The 9,692-nt window shown below is 44.1% G+C and overlaps 2 protein-coding genes across 7 annotated transcripts; one reads left to right on the top strand and one right to left on the bottom strand.

Moving 5' to 3' along the window:
• The first annotated feature begins 996 nt into the window (after positions 1 to 996).
• LOC119349096 (kinesin-like protein KIN-14O) lies at positions 997 to 5,065 on the top strand. 6 transcript variants are annotated; one of them, XM_037617106.1, is made up of 13 exons: positions 997 to 1,293; positions 1,505 to 1,719; positions 1,812 to 1,830; positions 1,935 to 2,122; positions 2,215 to 2,298; positions 2,394 to 2,555; positions 2,639 to 2,745; positions 2,836 to 3,026; positions 3,159 to 3,323; positions 3,421 to 3,630; positions 3,796 to 3,833; positions 3,908 to 4,035; positions 4,141 to 5,065. In XM_037617106.1, exons 4-13 carry the CDS (start codon positions 2,002 to 2,004, stop codon positions 4,774 to 4,776), a joined length of 1,842 nt encoding a protein of 613 aa, XP_037473003.1. In that variant the 5' UTR covers positions 997 to 1,293; positions 1,505 to 1,719; positions 1,812 to 1,830; positions 1,935 to 2,001; the 3' UTR covers positions 4,777 to 5,065. The 6 variants fall into 6 exon arrangements, with proteins under 6 accessions (XP_037473003.1, XP_037473005.1, XP_037473004.1 ...); XM_037617108.1 differs by having other exon boundaries at positions 997 to 1,592; positions 1,670 to 1,719; XM_037617107.1 differs by having other exon boundaries at positions 997 to 1,592; positions 1,652 to 1,719.
• A 797-nt stretch (positions 5,066 to 5,862) lies between these two features.
• Positions 5,863 to 9,038, bottom strand: LOC119349095 (F-box protein At5g52880-like). The gene is made up of 6 exons (XM_037617104.1): positions 8,715 to 9,038; positions 7,720 to 7,871; positions 6,925 to 7,012; positions 6,634 to 6,839; positions 6,388 to 6,539; positions 5,863 to 6,175 (listed from the first exon to the last, which is right to left on the bottom strand). Exons 1-6 carry the CDS (start codon positions 8,930 to 8,932, stop codon positions 6,059 to 6,061), a joined length of 933 nt encoding a protein of 310 aa, XP_037473001.1. The 5' UTR covers positions 8,933 to 9,038; the 3' UTR covers positions 5,863 to 6,058.
• Positions 9,039 to 9,692: the final 654 nt, after the last annotated feature.

The raw sequence follows: 9,692 nt of genomic DNA, 5'->3' as shown, positions 1-9,692 counted from the left end.
AAGCAGATTGTTAGGTGAGCAATAGCGGTTAGGCGGCAAACACGGCAGCGATACAAATTAAAAATATTTTTGTAGAAGAGGGTTCCCATCAAAGGATAATTCTCGTTCAGGAGAAGAGTACAAGGTGGTTAAGAGAGTTGTACCTCTGAATCTTATTGCAAGAATCCAAGAAGCCGTGAATAAGATTTCTTCGTATCCAACATTGGATCAGTACCCTGCATGACATGACATTCTTGCTCCTTAATGTGTATTTTGTTCTTGAGATGGAGACTTGTTGGTTGTTGCTATGCAAACTGTGCTCCATTTAGGACTTCTCCAATTACAAAATAAAATAGCTTTTCAAGTGTCATAGGTACGGAAAAGGGCTTATCAGATGTCATAGGATGTCGTTATTGCTTGCTGCTAGTACTAACACAAAATAAGGGCCCGTTTGGAACACAAGAATTTCATAAACTTCTAACCAGTCAAATCCCCCCAAAAAAGTATAGTGTTTCAAACAGTCTAAACAAATCTGAACCTTGTTTGGTCTATCTGTCTGTGGGCCATTTCTTACTCATTTCAGCAGAGAACTACAAATCTGCATGGAGGAAGAACTCTGCAGCGGCCAGTAGAATCCTCATGGGTAAAGGAAGCCTTTACTGAATTTTGGAACTATTTGCACTCCTGCAGTCAACGGAACACAGAACTAGATAGTTTACTTTATCTTGGCAGCCCGCCCAGATTTTCTGTGTCATTGCCCTGAGTCCCACCGCGCCGCGCGCCATCCTATCAACCCAAAGGCAAGAATCTACCAGCAAACCCATTAACTGCTGTCAGCAACAAAATTTAACAGAAAGACATCTTCATAAAAAGCAGAGTTACCAACACTTAAATAAATGTCCAGCAGACAACACAGCAAATGCCTTCAAAAGCTGGCACCACAGACGATCTGGCCACCGGCTCTCCTCCCCGATTGGTTTTCCAGCGAGTGGTGCGGGGGCTGTTTGATCACACCATTTCATCCCCTGGATTTTCTAAATCCAGGACCCTCCACGCCACCTAACTGCCTCTTGCCTGGACTACACATGCAGCAGTAGCAGACTTGGAGTGCCCCTCTCTCTCATCCCCAAACAACAGTTGCATCTTGCACAACTGTTTCTTGATGGGTTTCTTCCTCTGATACATCATTCCCTTGGGTGATCTTTCCCTTTCCAGTGTGGTGCGAAGCGCTTTCCGGCGTATAGCTTACCTTTGCTTGTGTGCTGTTCCTGAGTGGAATAAAGCCAGAGCGTGCATTCTTGTGGCTTGGGATAGGTAGGATTCTTCCTTCTTCCACAGCCATGTGCTGGATGCAGCTTTGAGCTTTGGTAATTGCTTCTAGGCTCTAGCCACCCCCAGTCCCAGCTTTAGCCATCAAGATCCAGCACCAAAAAGTCTTGAGCTGCATTGTAGTGAGGGTTTGTCTTGTCCCCTAGCTTGGCCCGCTCTTCACTCCTCATATTATCTGTCCTTACTCTGGCACCAGATCAAAGATCAAGAACACAACTCCCTGTTTCCCGAGGAGAAAAGGAATCAGGGACAGGAGGCTCAAGCAGCAGCAGACTCTCCTCAAGGTACTAGTGCTAAATTACGCTGGATTGGTGATCTTTCTTGTGTTCTTTTTGTTCTGAAGAAGCTATTTGGGGGGAAGCTCCTGTATTAATTGGGTCCAAGAGGGGCTACAGATGCAACAATCATAAGGTATTGGAGAAATCATGTACTTAATATTATTTAGCTGGGTAGATTCCCTTTGAAGTACACATATTGAATTATTGATGTCTTCCTGCCTGCAGAGGGCCAATCATTGCAAAGGTGTTTGGAATATATTCCCTCTGCTCTTGTCATTCTTTGCTTGTAATGACTTCTTTCATATTCCTTCACAAAGATAGTGCTGATACTCTGGTTTCTTCTCTCAGTATGAAGCAGATGAAGCTTCTCTGAGGAAGGAAGGAAGGAAGAAGAAGAAGCTCTTGATTTCTTTGCATGGAGAAGGAGGCCATGGGGGGGCATGTAAATATAATGCTGCCACTGGAGAACCTGAGCTCGGATCTCCCCAACGGTGGAGTCGTACTTGGCCATGACAAGGAAATCTCAACTCTGCATGGTTGAGACCACCACTCTCCTCTCCTGTTTATTCAGTTCATTCATGTGATGATTCACCGGCTAAATAACTCGTTCGGCTCGGTGGTGTTTCAGAAGAGATTTCTGCTCTGAGATCGAGGCAGAGGCATCTCAACCGGAGGAGACGTGAGGCGCTGGACAAGCTCATAGACCTGAAAGGTACCGCCTTTGATCCTAGAACTAGATAGCAGCAGCATAGATTTAGAGTTAGTATTCCTTGAGACTCTAAGAAGCTGAATTTGGATAAAATTCAGGAAGCATCAGGGTGTTCTGCCGAGTCCGGCCGTCGATCTCAACCAGCAACATCAAGATCAAATCACCAGTTACTGTCGAACAAGAGAACATCCTAGTTCGGGCAGTGGGGATCAAGAAAGATTTCAGTGTTGATCGGGTGTTTGATCAGGAGTCAACGCAAGGTAGCTTCTTGATCTTGCTTCACTACCTTTTCACTGCGCATCTATCTTTTTCAAGTGTCAATCGGATCTTGTTGATGATGCAGATGATGTGTTCCATGACGTGAAGCCAATCCTCCGATCTGCACTTGACGGGCACAACGTCTGCATCCTTGCTTTCGGCCAAACTGGGACCGGAAAGACCTATACAATGGTCAGTTGGTGCTTGAGCTGAATTGAATTCAAGGCAATGTCTGTATTTCCATCTCACCTGTCCTTGGAAACTGCTAACTGCTGCTTGCAGGAAGGAACTAGCGATAACCTCGGCGTCGTGCCTCGAGCGATTCAGGAGCTGTTCTCTCATGCTGCTCAAGATACTTCATCCACATATTCTTTCTCCATAAGCATGCTTGAGGTGTACATGGGAAGTCTCAGGGACTTGTTGGCACCAAGGCAGCAGCCTCTCTTCAGGTCCACAGAAGGCAATACAACTTGGTAAAGACCCATCAATGCACCTGTGAATTATTACTCTCTCTGTAACTTAATATAAGACGTTTTTTGACACTCGTAGTATATTGCCTTCAATTCTCAAAGTGAAGCAAATGCGCCTTTTTTTTTTGCTTTTAGTAACCTCAGCATTCTAGCAACCACAAGTGGCTCCGTGCAAGTCGAGGGGCTTACCGATGTCGCAGTACCGGACCTCAAGAAAGCCAACCAGTGGTACTGCAGAGGGCGGCGATCCCGGTCGACATCCTGGACAAATGTCAACAATGTTTCGAGCCGATCACACTGGTGGGTTGGTCTACGCAGAGTTTCAGCTTGTGCAGTATGTAGTTAGTAACTTGAACAGTACCCAATTTTATCTTGTCTTAGCTCTGTCTGTGTGTAGTTTGACAAGAATTACCATAAGGAGATGTGGAGGTGTGAGTGAGCAAGTCAGCAAGCTGTGGCTCGTGGATCTTGGTGGCAGCGAGCGGTTGCTCAAGACTGGTGCATCTGGGTTGACAATGGATGAGGGTAAGGCTATAAACCTGTCTCTGTCAGCTCTTGGAGATGTCATCGCTGCACTAAGGAGAAAGAGAAGCCATGTTCCATACAGGTAAACTGACTAGTAGTTTTCTTCTTTTTCTTTTTTCTCTTTATTAAAAAAAATGGGTAAACGGACTAGCAGTTCCTTCATATCTTAACAGGTTAATTAATTTTGATGCTTCAAGTTACCTCGGTAGTACTTAGGCCTTACCTTGTTTTTTGTCAAATTCTGCAGAAATAGCAAGCTTACCCAGATTCTCAGTGATTCCCTCGGTACGGAAAAAACCAACTTCAGATCAATTTGAAGCATCAAAATATATATGCTTATGTTGATTTGCTGAAAACAGGCGATGGCTCAAAAGTTGTTATGGTGGTGCACATCAGCCCTTCCAAGGACGACGTGGGCGAGACAATTTGTTCGCTGGGCTTTGCGAAAAGAGCCATGCTGATAGAATCCAGCAGAGAGCTTTCAGAGGTAAGAAGAAGACTAAGATCGAGGGTGAATGAAGAAAGAACCAAAGGCCCCACTATTCACCTAGAGTACATGTAGTAAAGGCGTTCCTTGTATTGATTGATGTAGGACCTGAAAATGTTGAAGCGGAAGCGGCTCGCGGAGCTCGACAAGGAGATGCGCGACGCCGAGCAGGAGCTCGGGGTTCTGAATGAGCAAATAAGGATCGCCGAGACGTCGGCGGCGGAGGAGAGGAAGACGCTCTCTCCCTCCGTCGCCTGTCAGGCTCTCAGCGACGAGAAGGGGTCGCCCAGAAGCATTCTGGTGTCAGGGCATGTTGATGATGCCGCGGACAGCCCTCAGGCAACCCAGAGGGCCAAGAGCAGGATGATGGTCCATCATGGGTCAGTCCCTCACTTCATGTCCGCAACGGTGTGCAGCCGTCAAAGGCACGGCGCGGCAACCCATTCCGCCGGTAAACCGAGGCTGACAAGATCAGTGAACGCCTACTCATCTAAGCCCGGCGGGAGCCAGTCGTTCAGCCACTCCGCATCCAAGGCTAGGTCGTCGGTGGCATTCTCATCCGGTGAGCCTAGGCTGAAATACTTGTCTGTCAAATCCGATCAGATCAACGTAAGCAGCAACAGCATCGATTCGACGGCGGCGTCGGCGCCTCGGCCTCGGCCAAGGGAGAGCTTTGTTTCCAGGCCGGTGCAGAGAGCTCCCCTGCATCAGCACAGGAGAAGGATGTCATGCTTAACCTGAGCTCACAGAAATACTGCATACAGATTGCATACCACTGATTGTGACTTGTTGTTTCGTGGCCAAATGTTTTGGAAACTACCATGTCTACAGCTGTTTGATAAGTAGTTTGGTTGTGTTAACTTGTGTAACTACTGGAGGGCCCTTCCTTTGCTCTTTTTGGTTTCAAACGGAAGGGCACAAGGATGTGAGCGTGAGGGGTATGGTAAATGTTGTAACTGTAATTGGATTTGGCTAATTCTTTTGATTGCTCTGTTGAATTGTAATTTGAAAAGGAAAAACAAATGCAGTACATCATCACTTAATATACTGTTCTGATTAAGGCTATGAAAACAGATATGATTGTTTCAGGTTTGTTGCATGGATTATCCTAGGGTCATATCCTATAAAAATACAAAAAAAAATATTCCAGGGTCACATTCTGTAAATAACAAAAGATTATCCTAGGATCATATTCTCTAAAAAGATGACATGAGTTGAAAGTTATCTTGAAATTTAGCTGCACCTCAGTTTACTGGACCGCACAAGTGTTGGATGTCACTACTCTTTCACTGAACCTGCATACCTTAGTTGCTAACTGAGGTGTAGTTAAGTTTCAACTTGGAAGAGAAGTAGTGCATTGCAGGTTAAGCATATGACATGAGTAAAAGCTTGGTGAAGCAACCTATTTGCTTCCAACACAAGGCAAGTATATGCAACTGGGTGTACTACTGCAGCCCACTTAAATATATGTCTTTCTAGAGACTACAAAAGGGACTACATACATAACAAAATGAGTGAATCTACACTCTAAAATATGTCTATATACATCCGTATGTAGTCCCTATTTGAATCTCTAGAAAGATTTATATTTGAATCTATAGACTAAGTTTGACTTAGGATAAATCTACTAGTACAACTTATTTATTTTGACTTAGGATAAATCTCTAGAAAGATTTATATTTGAATCTATAGACTAGTACAACTTAAGTATTTTGGAATTTAGGGAGCATGTATGTTCTTTAATCTGTTTTCTTCTATTAAATGTGAGGTCTTCATTGGTACACACATTTGGTAACCATCCACTCTCCGTCCCAAAATAAGTGTCGATGATTTAGTACAACTTTGCTTTCGGGACGGAGGAAGTACCAAATTACTAAGCTCCATCAGAATGTTTTAAATTTACAAGTTCTCATTGAACATTTCATGGTGAATTTACAACAGCATGAATGTTTGGTGTCCACAATCGTCAGAGTTTGGGATGGTACAACAAAACTAGCTTACACAGCTATACAATTGAATTCACTCAAACACGAGAATTCCAAAGTCGTCTGGGCACATTGTTTTCAGAATCACTATCTGAATCGCTACTGTCAGACGATGAAGATGGTCGATCTTGAGCATTTAATATGTAACAAGCAACCTGGTACATGAAAGAGTGAAATCAGTCCGACAAATGTACAATGGAATATCAAGTGAAAGTGTAGTGCAAAAGTTACAAAAATAACAATGACTCATGGACTACATCCAAAAGGCTGATCAATCGAGAAATGGATATATTGTGATTAAAAAACAGAATTATTGCATGCAAAACCCCATCATACAAAGTATTGACCATAAGATAGAAGCACTTACCGCATAAGGTAACAGGGGCGTTAGTTTTATTTCATCTTTTCCTTTCTTAGGACAATGGTGAGGAGCAGCACACGTCAAGTTGCTCAGCCAGAGAACTGAACGGCATTGCTGGCATATTGCTCTATTTGATGCGGCATTCCAGCTTATGTGCTCTGTATTAATGGTAATTCAGACATGTTTAGAGGGGAACGTTGTAATTTGCCGAGTGTAATTTACATTGAGAATACTAGCATACGGGAGCACTACCTGCATGCTTCTTGTGGAAAACCTCTTTCCAGTTCAAATTGGGATCATCAAATACTGGATCCACATTATTCTGCGGGAGAATACCATGACTATTCTGTACACCACTGGATACAAGCGTGCTGTTGGAGCGCAAACGGGACGTGCTAAAGAAAAGGGAGTAGTTCATTCTCCACAGCTTGTTGTCACTTGCAGATGAATTCCAAGACCTTCTAGGGAATATGCAAGTGTCAACAAAAGGAACTAGCATATGTTTGGAAATAGTATATGGGTATGAGAGAAGAAGAAAAATACCAGCAAACAAGACTAGCAGCCACCAAAGAACGCGTGTCCAGAAAACTAAAGATATGAACAAGCACATCATTTGGTATGTCTGGGGGGTCTGTCAAAGAGGTTCAAAATAAATGTCATGATGACTAGTGTATTAATATATATTTATAAGCTCACCCCATAAATATTGACAGGAAGCTGCAAATTAAAGTGTATACTGTTATACTGAGACATGTAAAACTAGGGAGGGCATAAAGTGTATCCTATATACTAAGAGAGTCATCCACACTAACTTATTTATCTCAACATGCAAGCATACGACCTCACCATACAATTATGAATGGGATAAGGCCCACCTCAATGCAATCATGCATGGGAAAGGACCCACCACAACATTCAACCATGCATGGAAAGTTTTTCCATTTAATTATTCTACTTATATTCAGTAAGTATCATTACAACTATACATAATCAAATATAATAAGTCACATGTATTTTTAGTTTTGGTTCTCATGTTATTAACCCAAATTCTCATCAACCAATTCCCGCAGCAACGCATGGGGTATCCTCTAGTATAGATATAACATGACGACAATCATCAGCTTTTATTTAAGCTGGACTTTATCATCCTAGCAGAACATTCAAACATAAGAGTCGAGTCACTTCATAGAATCTAGAATAATAAATGCACACATTTTATAATGACTGCTGAAAAGGCACAGTAGTTCCCCACACTTATCTAATGTGTGTAACTAAGACTCGAGTTTGCTAAGCAGGAAGACATCAACGCATTTGCACACCAGAGAATACCCTACATACCAGGCTCTTGTTGAACTTTAGCCCGCCTCTTATGTAAAATAACAGAACACTTGAACTCTGAAACAGCTTGTGACTTCTTTTGCTTTGGCAGGGAAGTTTCTACCGCTAGGAGAAGACCATTGGCTGCCGCTAATGCATATTCTGTCTGCACACTATGGGAAAGAAACAATGGATTACTACAGACTATCATGTGGAAATACCATGCAAGCTTTAAGTTAAGTCAAAAACTAAACACGTATTTCAAAAAAAGAATAAAGTTTAATGGGAGACTTCCCACTTGATTCCATGCATATTTTGACGACACAGATGACTGATCTTTATGATACATGAAAAACATATCTGTAAGTATATAATAAGTCAAGCAGAAACTGCTTGATATGATCACAAGCATGACACAGTGAACCTGTGGAAGGATAATACAAGGCAATGTATTCAGAGTGACAAGGCTAAGAAAATTTGTGCAAGTCAATAACATATCAACCTAACTACCTAAGTGCATATCTCCTTGGGCAAACTTTGCGTAGAATCAATATTCAATTTTGCACCAGACAAATTTAAAAGCCAATGCGATGTCATCTAAAATAACAGACCATCAAGTATCAACCCGACCTTTGTTTTTCATATGATTGTGGATTCATCAGTTACCAAAGCTGCATAAGTATTCGAATGTTGACACTGGCACATAATTTCTTGAAATTCCAAATCGACAGAATATGAAGCTGACATGGATAACCTCTGCCAAGATAATGCCGGAGCGATTGAACGAAATCTAGGCACATAAATACTTCTGGAGGCCAACATAATAACAGTACGAATTAAGCAATTTAGCACGCAATGTAACAGAACGGCCACCATTTATATTCAAGGGGGCCAATCCGAATTTCACTACGCAGCAATCCGTCGCGAACCGCACCGGCCGGCGGGCCCACGAGGCGAGGGCACGGGGAATTCGACGGGGCCGCGCGCATCTGGGGGGCGCGGTAGGGGGGGCTTACTCGGGGAGGAGGCGGAACGCGACGAGCACGTCGGCGGCGGCGAGGGCCTGGGCGGGCTTGGGGAGGCCCGCGTAGCCGTGGCGCAGGAGCTCGGCCAGCTCGCGGCACGCCGTCGGGTAGTCCCACGGCCGCGACAGCGCGGCCGCTATCCCCATCTCCGCGTACCTCTTCACCACCCCCGTGTCCTGCGGCCGCGGGGCCCGCCGCCGCACCGGCATCGCTGGGAGGGAGCGTGGAAGCCCCACGTCGCCTCCGCCTCGTCGTCCCGGCCGCCGCGCCACGCCAACCGCCGTTCACGGCCTCGCGGAGCCGGGCTCCACCAATCTGCCTCTTTTGGGGTGTCGCGTAGGAAAAGTTTTGCTCGACCGGTGGTGGATCGTAGCAGGCTAGCGGAAGAACGCGTGTAGGGGGCCCACGTGATTGATGGGCTGTCACGGCTGCTTAGCCCATTGACAGCCAGAGTGAGCTCTGCTCTCTGCTAAATAATTTGTGGAGCTCACTCTTTTTTTTTTCCTGGCAAACTTTTCTTTTGGAATCCAATAACCCCCGAACGTTCGGGATTTGAGCATTTCGTCCCGAACGTTTTGACATGGCAACTTTAGTTCGTAGGGGATGACAACTTTAATTAATAGGGGATGGCAACTTTGTTATTTTTCATTTTTTTGTCAGAAAATTGCCATGTTTTCCTGATCTCACGCAAACTAAAGCTGCCATCTAAAAGCATTCGGGTTGCCATGCTTAACTCCCGAACGTTCGGGAGTTATCATTACCGTTTCTTTTTGGTAAACCGGGGAGCTCACACGAAAAACAACAATGAGTAAAACTTCTCTTCTCATTTTGTTGGTACAATGCCATCGTCGAGCACAACTGCCAAATGAGTCACATGTCAACATTATGCGACTAATAAAGCAAAAAAAATCATGATGATAAATGTAAAGCAAGATTTTTTTTATTTTTTTATTGTGGAGGTAAAGCAAG

This window comes from Triticum dicoccoides, chromosome 1B, assembly GCF_002162155.2.
Source record: "Triticum dicoccoides isolate Atlit2015 ecotype Zavitan chromosome 1B, WEW_v2.0, whole genome shotgun sequence".
NCBI lineage: Eukaryota > Viridiplantae > Streptophyta > Magnoliopsida > Poales > Poaceae > Triticum > Triticum dicoccoides.
Note: the sequence above shows the minus strand (reverse complement) of the source record. Positions and strands in the feature narration are given on the sequence as shown.

Bases quoted from the DNA above. Each gene is read 5' to 3' on its own strand.
- LOC119349095 (XM_037617104.1), bottom strand. From the start codon at position 8,932: ATGCCGGTGCGGCGGCGGGCCCCGCGGCCGCAGGACACGGGGGTGGTG. The intron at 6,840-6,924 runs GTATTTTTCTTC...ATTCCCTAGAAG, and splicing joins GCTGCTAGTCTTGTTTGCTG to GTCTTGGAATTCATCTGCAA. The intron at 6,176-6,387 runs GTAAGTGCTTCT...TTCATGTACCAG, and splicing joins CGCCCCTGTTACCTTATGCG to GTTGCTTGTTACATATTAAA.
- LOC119349096 (XM_037617110.1), top strand. From the start codon at position 2,002: ATGGAGAAGGAGGCCATGGGGGGGCATGTAAATATAATGCTGCCACTG. The intron at 3,027-3,158 runs GTAAAGACCCAT...TTTTGCTTTTAG, and splicing joins ACAGAAGGCAATACAACTTG to TAACCTCAGCATTCTAGCAA. The intron at 3,324-3,420 runs GTGGGTTGGTCT...GTCTGTGTGTAG, and splicing joins GTTTCGAGCCGATCACACTG to TTTGACAAGAATTACCATAA.